The sequence below is a fragment of the Sarcophilus harrisii genome, chromosome 4, assembly GCF_902635505.1.
Source record: "Sarcophilus harrisii chromosome 4, mSarHar1.11, whole genome shotgun sequence".
NCBI lineage: Eukaryota > Metazoa > Chordata > Mammalia > Dasyuromorphia > Dasyuridae > Sarcophilus > Sarcophilus harrisii.
In genome coordinates this window covers 422,048,832-422,072,983 of record NC_045429.1, presented here as the reverse complement: position 1 = coordinate 422,072,983, position 24,152 = coordinate 422,048,832, and the positions used below count along the sequence as shown (strand labels likewise).

The 24,152-nt window shown below is 37.6% G+C and overlaps 1 protein-coding gene across 1 annotated transcript in view; it reads left to right on the top strand.

The window, feature by feature from the left end:
- The window catches only part of TBX15 (T-box transcription factor 15), a 142,691-nt gene that overhangs the window by 106,068 nt on the left and 12,471 nt on the right, over positions 1 to 24,152 (top strand). The window contains exons 6-7 of the mRNA XM_003769848.2: positions 463 to 527; positions 17,969 to 18,066. Coding sequence (XP_003769896.1) covers positions 463 to 527; positions 17,969 to 18,066 — 163 coding nt within the window. The remainder of the gene's footprint in view (positions 1 to 462; positions 528 to 17,968; positions 18,067 to 24,152) is intronic.

The window sequence follows — 24,152 nt, the reverse complement described above, 5'->3', positions numbered from 1 at the left end:
AGGGACTTCTGCCCCACCTGGGGAAATTGGGCTAGTAGACTTCCTACTCTTGAGGAAGCAAGTATCTTTCTGATCTCGTTGGGTCCAGTTTGCCTTAGTTTATGAAGACTGTCTTTTGAGGTAGAGCAGGAGGCACAGAAAGTTACACAATTTTTCAGAGGCAGAGGCAGGATTTCAACAATTCTCATGGTAATAACAAATGCACAGCCCCATGGATCCATGGGTGAGGGAACTCCCATTGCAGGATTCAGCCAGGTTTCATCCTGCAGTTCTCTGAATGATCTCTTGGTCAGTCTTCAGGTAAAAATATGACTGCTTTCTAATTTTTTATCTTGGAACAAAACCTGAAAAGAAAATGAATGATGATGTCAGTTATGAAACTCAGGGTGATTTTTAAAGGGAATAATTGGAAAGGAAATCTATGTTGAAAGTACTAATTTGATTTTATTTTATGGTCTCCAGATCACCAGATTAAAAATTGATCGAAACCCCTTTGCTAAAGGCTTCAGGGATTCTGGGAGAAACAGGTAAGGAAAATGGGGGAAATGGGTTCCTTGACATTTCTTTCTACTGTGATTTTATTCTCACTTCCCCTTCTGACTCTGGCTTTGTCAATGACCATCTGTTTTACAGAACACAGATAATATCATATTTAATAAAGGAAAAATAAGGTGGAAAATTGAAGCTGGGGTGGGGGAAGGAAATGAGGAGTGAGAGTGGTGCCAGATAAAGAAGAAAAGAAAGTATCACCAAATAAACATTTAAAAAATATACAGAAGATAGATACAAATAAGCAGAACAGGTTTGGAATTATTGTGTTTAAATTGAATATATACTTCAAAAACTATATACAATGGAAGTTCATAATTGTATACACAATCCTCTTTTCTGTTTTTCTTTGTAAGTCAAAATGTTCATGTTAGAAAACCACACACATACACATACACATACACATACACACACACACACACACACACACACACAAGTTGAAACAATGACCACTAATCCTGCAACTGGGGGAGATGGGTTTCTTTAATTTTTTTGATAGATTTCTTTATTAGTGCAACCTAAAAGAAGGAATGTAATTGTTTTGTTTTGTTTTGCTCTTTTTTTTTTTTTTTGCTCAGAGTCTGGCAAAAAATATAATCAATATTTACTAGGATATAGCACTGAATAGAGTTTCTAAGTCTTTCAAAGCTCATTGTCTTTGTTATTATATAGATTGTTCTTCTGGTACTACTTACTTCACCATATATCATTTCATACAAATCTTCCCAGTTTTCTCTGAAACCCTTATAATTCCTATCCTTCTTTTAAAAGAATAACATCATTAATTTAAGCATTTTAAAATTACTTTCTTAGGCCTTCTTCAGTTTTCTATATTTCCTTACAAATATGGAATACTGGCTTAGCACTCTCTTTGAATTTTAAGCACCCTTTCTTGTCCTACTTAAGGATGTCACCAGAATTACCACAGACAAGGAAAGAGTTAGGCAAACTTTATTTCTCAGGGAAGCCTGCAGGTAAAATGAGTCCAAAGTCATAGGATACTCCCAGATAGTCAACAGTGTCAATGACTGGGCAAGAATGAATTTCTAAAGTTAGAAACTACTCAAGCATACACTGCTCTGAGTACCCAGCTGAAAATAAACTCTTTGAGACACAGCTCCTGTTTGTAGTTGTAAAATCCTATGATATTCTCCTAAAAAACATAAAGGCATTGGGAATCAAACTTATTTATGAAGTTGATAGGAAGAAAATAGTATTCATCTCATTTTGCAGATGAGAAAAATGAGTACACAAAGCTAAGGAACTAAATCTGTGATTGCAACTGGAGACTTCTGGATAGGAAAACTTCATCTAGTGAAATATATTGTTCCCTTTTCTTTAACTCAGGGATTCTTAACTTGCGGGACAGTGAACTTAAAAATATTTTGATAATATATATTTTAACAATTGTTTTCCTTTGTAATTCCATGTATTTTATTTTATTCACTTTAAAGACATTATTTTCAAGGAGGACTAATAACTTTCACCAGTGATTCCACAATACAAAAAAGGTGAAGAATCCTTGAAACAGAAGATCTCTGTAGTCCACAATTCTATGATCCATAAAGCAAATCATCACCTCACTGCAATTTATCTTTTGAATCCACCTGTATTTCCAAAGGTTGGGTTTGGCGTCACTTTAGATCAAGAGATATGTTTAGAATCCTTGTACCAAACAGGAGTTTTCAGTCTTGGATTTTCCCAGTTATTTCAGCTCTGTTTTTTTAGTTTTTACAGAACTAGGCCACACAATTGCCATCAGTTCCTCTTGCCTGAGTCTCTGATAAGAGTTGTTAGGAGCTTTGCACACACACATGCCTCATTGTAAGCAGTCGAAAAGTTCTGTCTCTTCTCTCAGACCCCCAGTAGGCCTAAATACATCCAAAAGCAACTTAATGTGTTCTTGCCTGAGGTCTCCATCTAAAAGAAACTGGGTGATGGTATCATTCAATAAAGCCCTGGGCCTTGACCTCTGAAGACCACACAACATCACTTTATGTGCTGTTTTTTAGTCTTTAGTTTCTTCACTGTCTCAGTGTCTTAACTAGTTAGTTAACTAGATGTTGCAATTCTTCCCTTTCCCCTATCCCTCCCCATGTAATGTATACCTCTTCCCCAAATGCCTTCCCACCCCTGTCCTCATGCCCAAAATAGTTCTAAGAAACTACGAGGTATAGTTCTTTTTTAACCACATGGCCTGGATTTTGTCTGCCTTTTAATTTTTTTAAATTTCTGTTCCAAACAATATAATCTTTTTCTGTATTCTGTGACATCATCTTAAAGAGCTGTATTAATCAATGGGAGTTTAAGTGATTTGTCTTAGGTCAAATGGTTAATATATATCCAAGGCAGGATTTGAATATTGATCTTTTGGTCTCTGAAGCTGACTCTTTATCCTCTCTATACCACACTGCTTAGAGACTAGGTCTTTATTATACTCTACTGGTTTTGTCTTTATGGCATAAAATAATAGAAACTTAAAAAAAATGCAAGCTCTTAATGTGTCAGAGATAAAGAAAGGGCCAGATATCAAGCTACCCATATCTTAGTGTGACCAGTGTGTACCCTGTGGGCTGCCCCCCCCCTCCCCATTAAAGTTTCTTAATATTAACAGAAAGTCTTAAAATTTTTTTTAAATCTCCTAAGGCATTTTTAACATTAAGCATTTTGCACAAAAAAAATTTGATGAGTTACATATAAATGTACCAGAAACATACGGATTAAATTTCTCTTAAAAACACATGGGCTTAAAAATTAGGGGGGGACGGTGCTTGGCCGATGTCTTTTGGTTTTACTGAACACAAAACATTTGTGAAGTACTTTGGAGACTCAGAATTCGCCAAACCCCAAACCAAAACATGTTCAGGTTTGTCAAGCACTATCTATCCCAGCATAATCCAGAGGGCCTCTAAAAGAAAAGGACCAATTGCCAGTCAGGGCCTGATGCAGAGGTGAAAGAAAGGAAGAGTATTTCTAAACATTACTCTCTGAAAAAAATGCTTCTACCCAATTATATAGTGCCTAAGACTCAAAATTCAGTCTTACGATACCATTAAGTTAGTGTTCCATAGAACACAACTTTATCCCTTGAATGTATGTGTTGATGGAGTTGGCAGTGGGGAGCAGAAAATAGACATAGCAGAAACTTTGGGTCTAGTGAAGCTTAAGTTTGAATTCTTCCTCTGATATTTACTAACCCTAGGCTCATCTTTCTTTATCTATAAAATGTAAAAGTAAAAAGTAACTAGGGTCATTCAGCTAGTATGTTTTTGAAGCTAGATTTGAATTCAGGAAGAGGAATTCACATCTGGCAATCTATGCCTTTTCTAACAATTATAGTCGTCTCAAACTCCTGATCTTTCTGAAGGTGATGGCTTCATTTTCATTGAGGGTCTTCAGACACATGGGTTCAAGCAGATCAATCAATCAATAAGCTCACAATGGTGAGTGTCCAACTGTGGGTGTCCCCCAAGACTTCGTCCTGGTCTTCTTCCCTTCCCCCTTCTATTTTCTCTTGCTTGATAATTTCATTATCTCCTATTGGCCCAAACCATCATACAGAGGATTCCCAGATCTATTTATCCAGCACTTTATCTCTCTGCTGAGCAATTGTTTGTTGGACATTTCGAACTGTATGTCCCATAGGCCTTTTAAACTCAACACGCCTAAAAGAGAATTCATCATCTCTCTCCGCCAAACTCTTCCCCTTCTGAATTTCCTAATTCCTGTCAAAGACAACTATCCTTCCAGTCATCCAATTTCAAGATCCCAATGTCATTTTTGACTCCTTTTTCTGTTTCCTCCCTCCTTCCCACCTTTCCCCTGTTTCTTGCCAAATCTTGCAATTTCTTTCTCTTGCACAGAAGGTCTTGGGACTACTTTATGTTCTTAAAAATTGAGCACCCTAAAGAATTTTTGTTTCTATGGGATCTAGCTATAGATGGAAATCAAAATATCTTAGTATTGTTGTGAAAATAGTCTTAACCTTATAGATTTCCCCTAAGGGTCTCAGGGACCACTAGAGGCCACAGGAATAGCTGTTGAGAGAATAGTTGCTCTACAATATCTCTTAAATATGTGCTCCTTCTTCTACTCAGGCTCTCATCATCTCCCTCTTATTTGAACTTTTAAAATAATCTTCTAAGTTGTTTTCCTACTTCAAGCCCCTCCCATTTGCAATTCAATATTTAGCTACCAAAGTGATTTTTCTAAAGTATAATTCTGACTGTCACCATCTTGTGCAATGAATACAAGTGGCTTCCTATTGCCTCCAGGATAAATAACAAGTCCTTTGTCATTCAAAGTTCTTTACAACCTGGCCTATTTCTACTTTTTAAATCTTATAACTCATTCCCTTTCATGGGTTCTGTGGCCAAAACCATACTAGCTAACTTGCTATTCTTTCAGCCTGACCTTGCATCCCCATTCTCCACACTTTGGGCCCAATTTTCTCTATGCTTTTGCTAGGCCCTGAGCATTCTTCTTCCAAGTCTCTGTTATTTAGAATCCTCAGCTCAAGCATCTACCTCCTCCTGGAGGTCTTCCTGGTCCCCCAGCTTCTCATGCCATTTCCTCTCAAGTTATCTTCCATGTGCACTGAATTTTTCATTTGTGTTCTGACTTATATTTACTTCCCCCATTAATTTTTTTTTATCTTTAGGGTTTTAGCAGTGTCTCACATAGAGTGAGTACTTTATAAGTGCTTGCTAGTGCTAGGGAGTATAATGGATGGAGTGCTGAGCCTGGAATCTGGAAGACTGAATTCAAATATTGTCTTGGACACTTACTAGCTGTATGATCATAAGAAGGCCATTTAACATCTGTAAAATGGGGGTAATAATAGCACCTGTCTCCCAGGGATATTGTGAAAATCAAATAAGATAATATTTGAAAAGTGCTTGGTGCAGTGAATCGTAGGCGTTACATAGATGCTGGCTATTAATATTATTATGTTTGCTGATTGGTTGCCAGTTATTGTTTAGGGACACAAAGAAAAAGTGAAAAACCATCCCTGAATTGAAAGAGCTTACATTCTAATGTATATACTATTCACACATATATGCAAATATGTGCAAGTCAGAATACAGAAAGCAATTGTTAGGACAGAAATTAAGGTAAACCGAGTTACAGAGTTTTGATCATGTTCAATTTGTTTTTAATACTATTAATTACCAATAAAAGGGGACTTCAGCTTCTCAATAGGCCAAAAAGACTTTGAATGAGAGCAGACAGATAATTTTTACCTTCAAAGGAGTAGCATCCCAAGATTAGATGGCAGCATCAGAGATGGGGAAAGCAGTATGATTGGCTGCACAGTCTGAAGCATTACAAGCACGATTGGTTGGAAATTAAGCAGGAGATGCTAGCAACAACCCCTCCTTTCATCCTTCAAACTTTCCACTGTACTTGTTTATCATTCCTTTCCAAACTTTTATGAGTTAATAGTCTATAGAAAGCTTAGATCCTTAATAGTATAATTAATTCTATTCCTTTGGACAGCATCAGCTGGCAACTTGAAATGCTCATGTGATATTTACCTTGGAGGTTGCTGGATGATTTGGCAATTCCTATAATCCTCTAGCATCATCTCTCAAAGCCTCCACTGAATGCCCAGTTGCATGTGGCTTTGTGCTAGGTACCATGTTGGGAAATAACCACAGTCTAGACTCTAGGAGACATCACAATCTAAGAGGAGTAATAGTGACACAAACAGACACATAGATATACAGGCTTGCAGCCTAAGAACATTAGTCTAAGACAGAATTAGGTGGTCAGGTATATATGCCTTTCTTGCTTTAGCTGAGGTTACTGAGTTACTTTTCTCATCATTTGATGGAGCTGGGCTTCCTGCTGAGGCAGGCGTGAAACAGGAAGCAGAGTCTTTGAGTTGGGAGGCACTGAATGATCTCCAGATGCTGTCTATTCAATCCCAGTGCTCTTACTAAGGGTCAAGATCATCGAAAGACAGAAAGGGGAGGTCATTCCAAGCACATGTCGGAAGGAAGAGGATGAAAGAAAGAGAAAAAAGGCAGATAAAGATGAAGGGGGAAAGGATTAAAAAGGAAGGGAAAGAGAAGAGAGAAAGAAAAAGAAAGGGAGAGAGAAAAAGAGAGAGTGGGAAAGAAAGATACACACACATACAGAGAGAGAGAGAGAGAGAGAGAGAGAGAGAGAGAGAGAGAGAGAGATGTGTAAAGAAATAAATACTTCAGAGAGCTGTAAAATCACCTTAGTTTGGAATACCATCAGGGCAATTTTGAACTGAATCAGAAATTGATTATCATTTGAAATTAATTTCACTCACGAGAAGTTTGGACCACATAGTCTTTGAAACAGCAGATCTAGCTGTGGATGATGAGCATCTCTCTGTGCTTCTTGGCTCATATAGGAAAAGAGGATATCCATATTCACTAGCATCTGCAAGCTTTAGGAAGGAAGGGTGTGATGTGAGCAAAGGCAGGTAGGGAGGCAAGCCTCAGCAACAGCTGCCTAGCAGTAGGATGGAACTTCTATCAAACTTCCTCCATCTAGAAGTTAGGGAAGGAAAGGGACCTTCTGTGAGTGCCTCTCTGCCTAATTTCATGATGAGGGTAGGATGATCCTATCAATGGTTTTTACAGATAGACATGGGAGATGTTGTTGGTAAGCTATTGATGATGGTGGGAATAATACCCTTTGTAGGATGACTCGCAGGAAGTAAATCCTAGATTTGTGGGGAAAAAAAGTTTGCCAAGCCTATTCCAGAGTTAGAAGGGCAGGGATTGAAATGGAAACCAAAACTTTGACTTTTGTGTTTCATTGGCCTGAAGGAGAAACCCATTATGACCGACCTTATCAGTTCTCTGAAGAGGGAAACCAGCCAAACACTGCCCTGACATTGAAAGCATGACCAGAATAATAGAGGGCAAAAAAAAGAACTTGGAGGATTTGAGTCCTCCTGGGGTGTGCAAATGCCTGTCCTGCTAAGGAAATTAGTTACTTCTGTCAGGATTTTACTACCAGTTTCATCCAGGACAAGATGTTTTCAGTCAATATCCAGGCAAATGCCAGATCAAACATAACTATCTGGAAACTGAGGATTTATCTGAATTTATCTTAGAAGTGCTAGGGAGCATGAGGATTCAGGATGACCCCATTGTGCCTCCTCAATTCTTGTTTTTCTAATCCAGGCTGCATTCCCTCTAAGCCTCCCTGCATCTAAAGGGAGTTAATTCCTGTCCTGCAAGACTCAGGCTCTCTCACTACCGCCAGTCCATCAAATCTGCATCAAAACATTGCTTTCAGATCTCAGAGTAAAGAGGCATTGACATTTCCAGAATTAGGGATGCTGGTATAACTGAATGAGAAGCTTCTTATCAAGAAAATATTTCTACTTTATGCAAACAGCCCCCCAAATCCTAAAACTCTGTATTGTGCAGGCTCCCAGGACACAAGTGGAAGCTGCATCACAGGGGTGTAGGTTAAGGAGGGCAGATCTCTGTAACAAGGACTGGATCCATGAAGAGGTAGCAAGGTTCCTTGACTTGCTCAGTGTTTAAGCATCTTATCTCAGGTATTCTGAGATTACTGTGTCTGCTTACAGGAAATTGGGGTAGCTGTTGCTTTTTCATCAAAAGGTATCTGGGGGATAGAGCACTGAACCAGAAATTAGAGAGATTTAAGACGCTTATTTGCTATGTGAGCTTCTGGCCACCCTAGTTTCTTCATCTGTAAAACAGAACTAATGGAATTAGTAATAGCACTTAGCTGCCAGGGATTTTGTGAGGATAAAATTAAATATTTGTTAAGCTTTTTGTAAACCTTAAAGCATTAAATACTGCTATATGCTAGCTATAAAGAACGGGCCTGCCCCATTAGTCTTTTCTCTCCTCTTCCCATGCTCTCATCTCCCGTTCTGAATCATCTTTCTTCCTAGGAGATGAGTGCTGCTACAGTTACAGATAATCCAAAGGAATGATTCTATAATGGTGGAATTTCAGAAACTATAACAGGTGTTATGGATGCGGGAGATATTTTTGGACGATGGGGCTTCACAGCTCCCCTCAGATCATACCAAGTAGAAGCTGTAATGAAGTTTGCCTTGTATAGCGCTGTCTCTCTTAGATCCAAGGCAGGATTCTCTTGTGATTTGATTGATATTTCCTCCAGAGACAAAAGTATTATGCAGTAAGGAAGAAAGATGTGAAAGATCTGGGGAACTGGGAAGTCTAAGATGTGGGAGCTTTCATCAGATGGAAAGAGTAGAGATGACTAGCCAGGGATTAATAGCAGTTAACCAAGGTTAACACCTTTGCTTTATGTCTTTGGAGACACTAATATCATAACAACCTCACAGGGCTGGTGGTTGTCATGATCCAGTGAAATAACATATGGTCAGTGCTTTGGAAACTTTAAAGCACTACATAAATGCTAGCCGTTATCCTAGAAAAGGAACATTTGTTTCGGGTTAGGTTTCAGTTAAAATCCTTGAATAGAATTCTCCATTTCAAGCCCCCTCTATCCTTTCTCTTCTTCATCACTTATCTATATCCCTTTGAGGTGAATAAAAGCAATGACACCATTCATAGCCACTTTTTATTTTCCTATATTATCTTTTATCCAAGTTGCTAAGAAAACTTCTAATATCTTCAACAATCACCATTCTTGCATCAAGGGCCTCATGTTAAAGTCTGGGAGTAGAAAGATGAAAAAAATTACAGAGCCCCTGACCTCATGGAGCTTACAATTGAATAAGAAAAGTGAAAGATAAATGGACAGTTAAAAAGTATAATGTGAGGGAAAATGTGATTAAGGGCCAAGGACACATTTGGGGAATGAGCCAAAACTTTTAGATGGGAACCATCAAGTATGGTTTTCTGGAGAAGGTGGTCCCGAGTTGGATAGCTAAGTTGCATAGTGGATAGAGCACTGGGTTTGGAATCAGGAATACTCATCTGTAAACTGTAAGCTTGCTCCTGGGCAAGTCATTTAACCCTGTTTGTTCCACTTCATTATTTGTAAAATGATTGGAAAAGGAAATTGCAATCCACTCTAGTATCTTTGCCAAGAAAACTTCAAAATGAGTTCATGAAGAATCAGACATGACTGAACTACAACAAATCCATAGAAGCAACATCCTTATTGATTTCTTGTTTGTGTCACCTTTTTTTCCCAGAGAGCTGGATGATTGGAATAGATATTAACAACCACATTTATATTGCATTTCATGGTTCAAAAACATTTCATATTTTGCAGAATATTTCATTTCATAGAAGGAGAAATTGAGGCTCAGAAAGTCCAAATGATTTATGTGAGATTATATGACTAGTAAGCGATGAGGCTGGGATTTGAACCTCTGCCTCCTGGGGCCAAACCCAGATCTCCTTCTGTCATGTGTCACTGCTTCTCCTTATTGGAGCCAGTTAGGAGGCTATGACAATTCCATAGATGAGAAATGATGAGGTCTGAGTTGAGAAGTTACTGTGTGAATGGAGAAGAGGAATTTCTTGCCAGGGATGTTATGGAGGTAGAATGGACTGCAATTGGGAACTGATTAAGTGATTCATTAACATTCACCTCCTTCAGAGGCTCATGAGTTTAAGAAATATTTTCTCCATTTTATAGATAATGAAACGGGTAATACTGAGGCCGAGGAAATTTCCCAATTTGCATAAATATTCAGTGACAAGAATAAGAAAAGAACTTAAGTCTCTGAGTTGGGGCCCAGTTTTGCCTAACACTAGGTCACATTCCCTCTTGAAAAGCATTGCTCACATGCTGGTTGACTCATTTTACAAGCTGAGATCCAGTTGGCCAATCATAAACTCTCTTTCAACCACTGTGCTTTTCCAAGTGTCTCCCTCCCAGTGAGTATCTATATTTTCATTTATTCTCCCAGGAGGCATTAGTTATGTTTTTCCACATTGAACCTCTTTCTATTCTTTCCTTGCAACATTTCCAGCCTCCTTGGATTTTGAATGATTTTTCTGTTGTGACTGGCATGGCTAGGGTCTGCTGCTTAGGCCAACCTGTGGATTCAATCAATGTTCTTCTTGCTTTCTTTCTCAATCATGGTTAGAGATACAGTAATAGGTAACCAGACCTAAATAGACTCCTAGCAACATCCAGTCAAATATCTCCTATCCATTTAATTTATAATCATTTATCATTTTTTCTGGCTTAGTCTTTCAGAGTATGTTAAATTTTTTTATCTTGTTATTTGTTCTCCCTACCCTGTCATGAGCTTTTTTCCACTATTGTCCTTTTGTTCATGTTATAGTGCCAGAAAAAGTTGGCAATCATTTTGTTATCTATGGCTCTTGACCAGTGATGGTGTCATCTAACAGGGTGATGTCTTTGTAATGGCTAACATATTGGAGCCTGTGATAATGAGGCCCGCTGTGGCTTGAGGGACATGTTTTTTGTTCTCTGAGGAGAGAATTTGAGGATCAGATCTAGGTAATATATTGTTTCCTTAACATTTAATCCAGATCCAGAGGAGTGGCAACGAGTTGGACTGCAAGAAAGTAAGAGTACTTTCTTATATTACGAGTGTCAGAAATTGGTCCATTGTAGTTCCTTTTCTTCGAGCTAGGGACATCTTGAACTCTTGACTTCATTGGTCTATTGGACACCAGCGGTTCTGTTACATAAAAGCCATCTCCAGGGCTGCCTTTGTGGCCATGTGGAAAGTATTACACCATCATTCTTCTTAGCTAGGTTGTGGGCCTCTTGTCAGTTTGTGGTTCTTTAGAATATCCCCAAGATGACAAGACAGTCTCAGCAGTCTGAATGAAGAAGCCAAACCCTGATCCAGTGAAAAAGAAGGAGGAACTGAGAGTAACGGGCTTTCTCAAGTTATCTCCCATTTGACCTCTCTTCTTGTGGAATGAAAAATGGCCTTGTCTTTCCCTAGCTCAGGCTCCCTATATCACCCATGGCATCAGGAAATTGACTGAGGAGGAGAGGGAAGAACCAGTGTAGAGCTATGAAATCAGGTATTTGAATGGTAAATAGGAAAGAGAGAGTAAATAGAATGAAAAAGAAAAGAATTAAGGCAATCCCCATTCCTGAACCAAATTGAAAGCAGAAGTTGCACGTTAATGTGATGCCTGGTGGGATTATGAATATTGTTCTAGTTATTGAACGTTTTACTGAACACCAAAGGGATGCCCCCACCATTCTTTTGGAATGAGTTGGTTGGAAGGCAATCCCTTATAGGCTGGCTGTTTTCCCAAAATAGTTGATTCTGAGGCATTACCAGTTTGCAAATGAGGGGCCCCTTGTCTCTTTTTATTCTTTCTCCCTCCCTTGCCACATGCTAAGAAGTTTCTACTTTGCTTAGCCAGGAGTATTTTGGAGAATCTATAGTGAAGAGAATTGGAGTTCTAAGCAGAGAAGAAATGGTGATTATGGAGGAATTGAATTGATGTTTTTTTATCACTGGTTCGAGGAGGGGGAGGTAAAAGAGAGATGGGAGAAGGGAGACACTTGCCATTTTGACCATCTTCCTCCGTAGAAGCTTCACTGTTAGCATCCAGCAGGCCCAGAGCAGTTCAGCATGTGGAAAGTGTTAGTGGCACACAGATACCTGGGATAGCTTAAAGGGTTTCTCCCCCCACCCCTTTCACTTTTTAGACAATGGAATCACTTTACATATGATTCTGCACTAAAACTTTATAGAGTTAAGAGTAGGTGTATTGAGGAGCTAGTCAAAAAGCCAGAATACAGACTCAGCCCTGGAAGAGCTATTCAAAGTAACTGAATGTATTAAGGCAGACGTAGCAATGACTCCTAAGGGAAAGGGCAAGGTCAGAAAGAGCAAAGATGGCAATGGATGATGCTCATTTGGGCCTTTGTTGAGGATAACGCATCCTCATAGACAAAAGAGCAAACACTGAAAGAAATCTGAAGCTCACAGGTACCCCTGAATCAAAGAAAAGGGGTTCAGATAGGAAAAACAATTCCCATATCCCTAGTAAAAGTTTGTGGGTTCTTTTTTTTAGTCCCCTGATGTTTTAATTCTGAACTGGTTTCCATCCAGTTAGGAACAGCAAAGACTGAGGAGGATATATGTTTGAAGTTTATGAAAGCATGAGTGATGTGGACAGGATGAATACAAAAAGAGGTCTCTGGATCCCAGCATGTTAAAACTAGGGAAGTCTGTTTTAATTCAGAAAGAGGTACTTTTGGGATAAACAGGCACTGTGGAATGAACTAGACCTTCTTAAACTTTCTGTACTTGTGATACCATTTTGCCTAAGATTTTCCCACACCCCCAGGTATGTAAGTATATAAAATATGTATGCAAATCAAACATGATAATAAACCATAATTTTATGACACCCATAGTCAGTTATGAGAGCCTATATGGGATCTTGAACCATAGTTTAAGAAGCTGATGAGTAAAAAAACATGTGAGACATAAATCAAAGCTATGACACTGTAGGAAAATATAGACGAGTTTAAAAAGGACTTGGAGTAGATAGATCCATGAATAGATTAAAAGTAGAGTTGGGAGCAATTATATCCACAGAGTTTTTGAACAATCATGTTCTTTCACAAATGCCTGTGGTGTTGCTATCAGATTCAGATTATTGGATTGGAAAACTATAGCTGTGATGAAATCTGGTATTTCTAAATTGTTTTTTTCTTTTTAATCTCAAGAATATTTCTTTTGACTAGAGAAATTTACTAGGAATATCCTTCAGGGATTCCGGGATTTTTACTCTTCCTATTTTTTCCAATTGGTAATGGGAAAAGTGTCTTAATGTTTTATGGTAAGTAGAAAGGTGATAGACAGAGGTAATACTGATTTCCCAGCTTCTAAGTAGTAGTTATCTTGCCATATTTTTAGAATTCTACTTGATTTTCTCTCCCACTGTTGATCATCAGCAAACATGCAATAGTAATCTGAGGGTAGAATAATCTACCAGTCATTCATTTCATTGTAGTAATTTGACTTTCTTCTACATACAGAGCTTTATGTGGAATACTACCTGGGAGGGCTCATTGATACTGGAAAGACATTACAAAGAAGCTTAACACAATCCTTTCTATCCAGTAAAGATTCTATTTGTTCTCTTTTTATATAAACTCTAAGCAGAGTTTAGATTGAAAGCTCCTTAATGATGATGTTTTTGCTTTATTTTTAAAGTAGTTTGGCAAAGTTGGCATAGTTGGCATAGTCCCTGGCACTTAGTAGGTACTTAACAATCGCCTTTAAGGGCAATGCATATCCTGTCACTTCTCATATTTCCCATCAACTTGTAATTGGATTAGTTGTTTATTTTAATCTGTAAATGGGTGAGCTTTATTTTTGGAGAATAGTAAACTATTATTGTCATTGGAGATAAAAATCCAACTATATTCTCCTTAGGTCAGACTAGGGAATATTGCATACAGTTCTGGATATGGCACATTTTTAAGAAATATTCAATAACTAGAGAGGTCAGAATAAGGAAACATTTGAAAACCACTTAGCATTGTTGGAGGAATCTCTACCTGGAGAAGAAAAGAGTAAAAAGAAATATACATGATAGTAATCTTCAAATATCCAAAGAGCTGTTATATAAAGAGACTTGGGGAGAGACCTTTCTAGAAGCAAAAATAAAATCAGTGGTCCATAACAAAATAAAAATTTTAGTTTATGTTGTGTTGCATTTTAAGGTTTACGAAGGGCTTTCCCTTAATAACTGGTGAGAAAGTTCAAGTGCTATAATTCCTATTTTATCAATATGGAAATTGAGGCTCAAAAGGCATGAAATGACTTTCAAAGTTGCTTCAGAGTCATTATATGAACTTTTTTCCTACATAATATTGATTTGAACAAGGGAAAAGAATAAATAGGGAGATTTTGACTTAACAACAACAAGAGCTTTCTAAGAGTCAGACTATCCTATGGTGGAGGAAGCACTGCTTTAGAATACTGTCTGAGGAATGCTGCAGAGGAGATTCCTACAATGTGTGGGAGGGCAGACTACATGATCTCCAAGTTCTCTTTCTAATTCCAAACTGTAATTTGCAAAATTCCATCTTTTGGCTACATTTTGAGTCTGGGCTAAATGATTATTTTTGTCTGCAGAATTAATTATTTAAATATATTTGTTAGAGCACTTACCAGAATGTCAGAGATGGGGCTTGAATTCAGTTATTATTATTATTATTTTTTGCTGAGGCAATTGGGCTTAAGTGATTTGCCCAGATTTACACATCTAGGAAGTATTAAGTGTCTGAGGCTATGTTTGAACTCAGGTCCTCCTGACTTCAGGACTAATGTTCTATCTACTGTATCATATAGCTGTCTTGAACCCAGTTATTTTTTTATTGTGAGACCAGTTCTCTATTCATTCTGCTATGCTGCTATTCTATTTTTGTCCATGTAAAATATAAGATCTTCTTAAAGTCTTTCTTATTTGGATTGTGGAATTAAAAAAAGACCTTTAGAGGAAACAAATATCCCAACCCTCATATCTTACCACCCTCATTGGTATGTGTTAGGATTATTTGGGTTCATTTGTTTCATTTTATCTTATTTTTTCAATTAAATTAAAATTTGTCAGTTAAAAAAATTTCTTGAGATACACACACACACACACACACACACACACACACACACACACTCTCAAGCAATTGGTCATGTCCAAAATGTAAGTTTTGGTCAGGAGATGGATAATATGTTTTATCATCAATCCTCTGGAATAATGGTGGTGGTGGTGGTGGTAGTGGGGTGTGTGTGTGTGTGTGTGTGTGTGTGTGTGTGTGTGTGTTGTTAAAGAAGAATGGGGATGGAGGCAGTCTAGATGAAATTCAGTTATTTGCAATGAGTCTTTAATGCCTTCAAAGAGAATCACAAGCTATTGTTATGGTGCTCATTCCAAGATCCAAAATTAGTTTCTGAGGGACTAGGTCTAAATCTTCTATGCCTTTCTGTCCACTGGGTCTTGCTTATGACTTCTCACTCTCTCTACCAAATTGTTGTATGTGATGTATTCAGCGTTAATGTGGGTTGATCATGTGAAGAGGTCTTCTGTTTTGACTTTTAACAGATTAACAGCTAATAAACACTAGGCAATACCTTCCCCTCAGAACCTTTTCTTAAAATAAAGGTTGGATTTGTCAGCCCTTGTATATTTAAAGCTTCCTAGATGCCAGGGATGACATTAGAAAGTTAACTGATAAAGCAAATTAGCTGTACAAAGAAAACATTTTCTACCACAAAAAGCCAATTAGCATGTTAGAAACCCAAGGAAAGGGGAAAGAAGCCTCTTTTATGGAAAAGATACTCATTTGCACTTGTAACATACCTCTAGCTTTGCTCTCATATTCAGCACAGGGCTGAATATAATTGGAATAATAACAATAGCTACCCTACCCATTACACTTTTATAGACTGCTTTGTACAACTCAGCTCATTTGATCCTCAGACAATCTTGTAAAAGCACATACAGACATTCTTATCCCCATTTTACAAATGAAGAGACTGAGACTCAGAGAGATGAAGTGACTTGCCAATATTCATAGAGTGAGTTAGTGTCAGAGTTAAGGTTCTGTTGATTTCCAAGATCAAAACTCTTTCCATTATACTAGGATGCCTCAAAATGAACCATCTGGAGAAGATGGAGTACTCTGAGATCAAACAGTATAGATCCTATCTCAGAAGGGAAGAGAAACCTTTTTTGTTTCAGGAAAGGGAAACATAGTCACCCTCAACCAGTCCATAGTATAGCACTGTATGCTCTATGAACTTCTTTTGGTCAGTCAACAAATATTCATTAAATATGCATAATGTACCAGAAACTGTGCTAAACACTGGGGATATTAAAATGGTAAAACCCAAAACTTTTGTTATGATATAAATATGACATGTAAACAAATGAAATATACAATGAAAACAAACAGATACTTAAACAGCCACTTAAAAATGCCTTTATTTTTGTACAGTCATATCCACCTTTTCCTGACCCCATTTTGTGTTTTCTTGGCAGACATACTAAAATGGTTTGCCATTTCCTTCTCCAGCTCATTTTACAGATGGGAAAACTGAGGCAAACAGGGTTAAGTGACTTGCCAAAACCACACAGCTAATAAATGTCTGAGGCTAGTTTTGAATAGATGAAGACAAACCTTCTTGGCTCCAGAATCTTTCCAGTTCCCCCTTCAGGGGAGAAGAGAGATGCATGCATGTATTCTCATCTCTCTAAAACACATTTGAAAAATGCATTAATTCAGAAGTAATTAGATTTTCTAACAGGCAGTCTCTTGCCGAAGTTTCTTCTCTTCAAAAGGGGATTTGGAATAAGAGGGGTAAGTTAAATCTGGAACAAAATCTCTGCATCGGAGTCTTCTGTGATTCTTAGACAAGGACTGGGGTTTTTTTTTTTTCCTAAACTTTGTTATCTCCCCAATAGCTAGCATAAAATAATCATTTCATGGGCATCTGAATAGTGCAGTGGTTAAAGCCTTGTACCTGGAGCCAAGAAGGTTTCCCTGAATATCTTTAGAATCAGTTGCCTAGCACATTTTTACAGGGGTGCTTCCTAGGATGATGGCTGATGGTGCAGGGCTGGAAAGAATTGCTATTTTCAGGGTTCTTGGGTTCAGGGTCTTGGGTTATTTCCATTAGGATATGAGAAAAAATGATGGTCAAGAGGTTGGTGGTAATTTGAGCTTCCTGCACGTGCTGAATCCTGTCTACCTTTAAAAGGTAGCATCTTTATTAGGCTGATTTGCATGTCTTGTTGGCAGCAGTTGTTGGAGATGTTTGGCCCCTTCTCCAGAGACATGGCTTCCCCTAATGTTGGCTATGAGGGTTAGATTGTAAGCAGAATCAGTCATCTGGAGATTGCTCCCATTTCTGGGGCGCTTGTGCCTGAAATCCATATTGCCTGTATTTGTTCCTCTATTAAGTCTTTTAAGCCACTGATGTTCTAAAGACCACTGCTTTGCCCTCTGGGACTGTCATACACGATTGGTAGACATTAAGGCAGGAAGAAGAAAGCTCTTGCTATTTTTGGATTTCAAATGGAGGTAAAGAGAAGATTAGGCATTTATTTAATAATATTTATTCAATATTACCCTCAGTGACACTGAAGATTTAGAAGCAAGATAAAGACCAAGATGTTTAATGCTTTCTTGTCTTTCTTATCTAGCTGGTGACTTGTAAGAAAGTCAGAATGAAATAGCGTCAGGGTCTTGGATTGGTTTATAGATGGACTTGAACTAGGAAAATTCCTTTTTTTTTTCTTTATTTCTGTAAGCTGACAACATCAGCACATTGTGCTTCTAGGTTAATTTACTCTGGTGGAGGTGATCTCTCAACAGTAAGAAATGCACTGCCATTTGCCAGGTGAGAGAAGTTAGGCCTGTCCTTTCTGTCGAATTCAATGCATTTCTTGGCTTTATTTATGTCTTCTCACCTGGCTTTTTTCTTGTTCCTTAGGACTGGACTGGAGGCCATTATGGAAACATATGCTTTCTGGAGACCACCTGTGCGCACACTCACCTTTGAGGATTTCACCACGATGCAGAAACAGCAAGGTAAGCCACTGGATAATGGTCACTGGCTAGGGACAGGATGGGAGCAGGGAAGGGACGAGGCACAAAATTTGAGTTGGGACATCTGGCCTCCAGCTGAGTCATGGGATTGTGCTGAGGGCTATGAAATGAAGAGAACCTGGGAACCACATAAATAACTGGAGCATCATCACTTGGCTGGATGGGGGATGGGAACAACCCCTTAGGTCTGATTCTCTTAGCACTTACTCTGAGCCTTCAGAAGTTACCTCAGTATCCCCAGTGTGGAATGATAGTTGCTTCATATTTTTCTTCCTTTTCTTCCTAAGCATTCAACAGAACACTGGTAATTTATAGATTTTTCTACAATATTATCTTTACTATCATTGTGGTCTTTTTATAGATAAAGGTCTTGGGGCACAGAGAGAGGGGTATAAACATTTGTTTAAGGTCTCTCAGTGCCTATGGGAGGTAGATGTTGACTCTTTATTCCTAGGTCTACTGTTTTAGTCCACTGCGACTCCCTACCTTTCTTGCTTTTTACCTTATGTTTTATTTGGAACAAAATTGTTCTCAAAGAAAGACAGAGAGAGCCTCCAAAAGAACAGTCTGAAAATAAGCTGCATATATTTCAAGTGAAACCTCAAATGCTAGCCTATATGGTCTCCTTGTTTTCCTTTCAAATAGGATTTTCTTGCCCTTCTTTTTCCAACTCGTATATTCTATCAGCTAGAGTCATGATTCCAAACTAAAAAAACATGGGAGTCATTACTCTGTATCTCAGGATCTTTGGGAGCTATATAATGATGTACCTTTAATAAGTAATGCTATGATATTTGTGGAAATATGTATAGAAGAACTGCACATGTTTAACATATATTGGATTATTTGCCATTTAGGGGAGGGGATTGGGAAGAAAGGGAAAAAATTTGGAACACAAGGTTTTGCAAGGGTGAATGTTGAAAATTAGCCATGCATATATTTTGAAAATTAAAAAAAAAAAACTTAATTAAAAAAATAAAATCAGATGACCTTCCAAAAAATGTAATGCTATTTATATTTTGGGACAATTAGATGATATTATAGTGTATAGAATACTGGGCTTGGAATCAAGAAAAACTCATCCTCCTGAGTTCAAATCTAGCCTTAGACACGTACTAGCTGTGTGATCCTAGGCAAGTCACTTAACCCTGTTTGCCTCAATTTTCTCATCTGGAAAATGAGTTGGAAAAGGAAGTGGCAAAGTACTTCAGTATATCTGCTGGGAAAACCTCAAATGGGGTCACAAAGAATCAGACATGACTGAAAAATAACTGAATAACAAGAATCTATATATTATTGCATTTTAATTTATCTTGTTAAATATTTCCCAATTATATTTGAATCTGGTTTGAGCCCTACTCAGCAGTGTTTCAGGCTGGGGGCATGGGCTGTGGGCTGAGTCCTTGATACCTCTGGTCTAGATTATAGCCAGGATTGGTAAACTAGATCTTGTGTGCCCATTTTCCTTTATTCTTAAGCCAGGGCCTGCCTGTAATCAGCATCAAGCTTCTCTGGAATCCCCACTCACCCAGCCTCCTAATATCAAAATAAAAGTTGCTTTGAGACTCATGAGATAGCAATCCTAAAAGGTTACCAACTATCAAGAGTGTGCTGGCGTCAGCTCAAACAGACTCAATAAAGTCAAATGTTAAAATTTTCAGTATGAATATTTGCACCTCAGAAATCAGCCAAAGTTTTCGTTGTTTGCTTTATTGTTTTGTTGATTACCTAGACTTAAAGTGATAGAAAAAAATGTCAGTAATGCGAATTAAACTTAACTGTGTGTACAATGCTTATTTTTTTTTTTTTTTTTTTTTTTGGGAGAGTTGGTTGTTAAACATTTATCAGCATATAACTGCTTACTACAGTTGACAATGCCCTGGTCTAAAGGTTCTTGACTGTCTTTTGTATCTTGGCAGTTTGATGAAGTCTATTGACCCCTTATCAAAATTAACACAATTAATTCTCAGAATTAATAGAATTTTTAAAATGCAGAAATAATGACTGCTCTTTCTCTAGGAAAACTGAAAAAGGAAGAGAAATGAAAGAGAACAAGAGTAGTGGAGGAAATCGATTTGTTTACATCCAGAGCATCCCATCCTATCCATTAAGCTAAATTTACCATCTGATTACTGCCACTGATCAAAATGGTGGCAATTGACAAAATCCTCAAGGTTTTCTCCCCACTCTGATTTTTGATGACAGTTATTTAGATTGCTAAGTTCACTCATCAAACCTAGCTCAGGTTGCCCACTTTTATGTCTGTTTTCTGATTAACATACACAGAACTGAGAGGTAGTCTACATTTGTAGGATTGATTTGTTTTTCTAGAAGTCAGGTTACTTTTTTTGTCAGCTTTTGAAAACTGACTGTGAACTTATTTTCTCTTATCCTGTAGTGTTGTTTTCTAAGTTAGAGCAGAAGTTGCAATCTGCATTAGGATTTTTAGCAGGCATATTGCCTTCAATGCAAGGCAGAAATATCTTAGCTTTGGGAAACAATATTCAGTGATTTGCTGGGTTTAGTCATTTCCATTCCTCCTTCCCCACCCCTCCATACTATCTTCCTCAAGTCTTTGCATTCATCTACTATCATATAAATGAGCATAAAATGACTAATGGAGATGGAACTCTTAAATCCATGAGCTAATGGAGCACTTATGATATACAACCAAATGAGAGATTTAGATAGATTTATGACCTTCTTAGTATAGACATTCCTCCAAGGGAGATTTCAACTTTTTTTTTTTTTTACATGTTCTCAATCTATTCTTATCCATTTCTTTCAACAAATTACTTATAAAGGATTTACTCAATGTGTCAGAAGTCTTCCTTTGTTAATTTTAGCACCTCAGGGGTACTCATGTAGTACCAAAGTTGTCCATTCTTGCTTATTGGATTCATCTTTTTTTTTTTTTTCCCCCCCATTATTAAGTGTCCTTGGTAATGCCTTTTTCTGCACTTTTTGAGTATAAATTATTGCTGGTAATGTGTTCCAACCTGATTACCTTTACCATTTACATTACAGACACTTAGAAAACATATTGGTTTGAAAGAAACTAAACTCTTAGAGCATGATGTCATCACTGAAATCCACTTATTACCAGGGGAACAAAAAGAACCTGGGATTATTGAATACACATGGTAATGGGATGGAGCAATAGGGAAAGCCAAGAATCTATTAAATAGTTTAATTGGAATATATTTTTGAACTTCAGACTGAACTTGATCCAGATTCTCATGATTAAAAACTCTGTGGCTTAGTTCCTTGACTTTAACAAAGGACATAAAATCAGCAACAATCTCCTCCCTTTTCCCTAAAGCTTAAGGGTTCCAGTAACTGTAGGCAATGTCACTCATAAAAGAGAGTAAAGAAACTCTGCTTTTCTGTATGAAATTGTTCTCTGTCTCTCCCGAAGCAGAGAGGAATGGTTTTCTACTGGAAACACCAGTGGCAAATTGGTTGCTTAACAATTTCTTCTTAGTAGAGGAAAAAATACTAAGCTGTGTCTATACAATAATGGACATTTGGATAAAGATGGAAATATTCAGCTACCCAGATGTTTTGCCTAACTGACACCAATTATCTCAACATTCGGAAATGCCTCAGGAGGGAAAATAAGGCATCTTTTTGGTTTTTAATCCAGATGCTACCATAGTGTAGACACAGACTCGTATTCCAGTATTAAAAACAATAGTTACACCTTTCTTTCTAAGTTAAGGTAGGGTCAATTTTCCTTATGAAAGCAGGAATGGAGAAAAGCACTTATTATCAAGGGAATGCAGAAGGAGCTTGAAATTATGGAACGTATTCTAAGAGGATGAGTTAAGGAAAAAAACCAAGAATCCGTTGAATCATTTAGTTGGTACAGAGCTATAGAGAGGCCCAGGACCATTTTGACTTTCAGGCTCAGTCTCATTGACAACAGATGTCCAAAAATTCTTAGGATCTTCTATCATCTGACACTGGTGACAGGAGTGATCCTAGGTGCTTAAGATTCAATGACCCTAAGTATTTTGGTGACAATAGGATGATTCTGTTCTGAAAGAAACTAAAGCTATTCAGCCTGGAAAATCCAGATATGCACATAAGTGCCAAATGTTCTCTGATTCACTGTTGATTGAAATGGAAAGTATCCTTAATAGCTTGCAGTTAAAGAATAAAGTAGATATATTTCAAATAAATGGAGGAATTTTAAAATCAGTCATTGCTTAGTTTTGAGCTCAAAAGTTAAGAGATGATTATATATTTGTTCTCTTCTCTTTTAAAAATGGACAGAATGTTTCATTTTAGTAACTCACTTCTATAAATTATCACCAGAAATAGAAGACATGCTCCTCCACGCAAGCAGAAGCTTTAGTAAATGGTACACAAGATGATATAGCCTGGAAGAAATTGCATTGTACTGTTGGATAGGGTACCTGCATTTATCTTACTTCAGTCACTGTCTAAATGGAGATGAGTTGATTAGTCTTTGTTTGCATTAGTTTCTTTCTTATAAAAACAAGAGTAACAATCATAGTGTTTATTTAGTGCTTTGGGAGTTCACAAAAGACAAATGTTATTTCATTTGACCCTCACAACAACTCTGAGAGGTAGATGCAATCATTATCCTCATTTTATAGATAAGGGAATTGAGGCAAACCCAAGTTAATTGAGTACCTTGCCCAAGTCCCTGTAGATAGTAAATTATTGAGATTAGGTTTGAATTCAGTTCTTCCTGACTCCAGGTCAAATGTTCTATTATTCTGTTTACTCCAATACCTACCTGCCTAAAACAGCAAATATTCCTCATGCCTTAGGTCTATTATGAGGAAAAAATAGATGTTCTATCATTTAGGAGAAAAAAAAAAACTATTCAGCAAACTCTTTACTAATTGATAAGATCATTGGCATAGATAAACATAAAACAAAGTTCAATTCCAGTACCTATCACAAGCCTTGGAAGTTGGAAGTATGTTACAAGTCGTGTGTGTGTGTGTGTGTGTGTGTGTGTGTGTGTTTGTTGAATTGCTCTTAAATCTACAGTAGTGTAGGAGTACTGGAAAAAGAGGTCAGAAAATAAGAGAGTTTGTAAGAAAAATGGCAGGCTCAAAGATGGCAGAGATACCCGAATCTGTTCTAACCCATATCTAAATAGGCATCCCCTTTCCAACTCTGGAGGTAGCCCATTCCAGTTTTGGACATCACTAGTCAATAGGAAACTTTTTCTGACTTCCAAACAATCCACACTGGCCAACCTGTTTGGTGAATTGAGACATTGAATTCATGTACCTTTATTTACTTCTTTCTCTGCCTATACTCTAAATGACTTCCTTTCAGTCACTAATATCTATTGATAGATAGATAAAGTATTAAGAACTTACTATCTCCCAGATACTATACTAACTACTGTGGACACTAATATAAGCCAGTAAGACAGTCCTCTCCCTACCCAAGTTTGTACAAACTAGAGGAGAGTCAATTGTTAAATTTTCAGTATAAGCATTTAACCCTTGGAAATAGTGAATGCTACAAATAAGGGTTTGATTTATTGTTTTGTTGATTGTCTCAATTTAAGGAAGTGTTAATAATGCAGATTAACCTTAAATGTATGTGTTCCCCTCCCTCCCCCAGAGATTGTTAAATGTTTACCAGCATACCTCCTCTATTGCTCTATAAACATTTGAGTTTAGCAAGAATGCAGTAAAAGGCTTAGGAAATGAAATAATCACTAGACTGGAGGTCTGGTAATATGATGATGGTGATGATGATGATGGGATTTACAGTGCTTTAAGATTTACAAAGTGCTTTACATGTATTATCTATCTCACTTTCTAGCATCCCCAGTCCTTATCTTCAAGGGGCTTACATTTTAATGAAGTGTCTGGAAGGGGTGGAGGGAGCAAAGTGGCTGACAAAGAAGTACAGAAAATGAGTTGAGCCAGGAATGAAGTAGGCATGGAAATGTGGGCAATGGAGTCACTAATTTAGAGACTGGGACCTTGAGGTAGAGTTTTCTCCAGAATAGGAAGGATAACAATAAAGAAATGGTGGCAAAGTCTGGAGATAATAGTAATATTATAAGA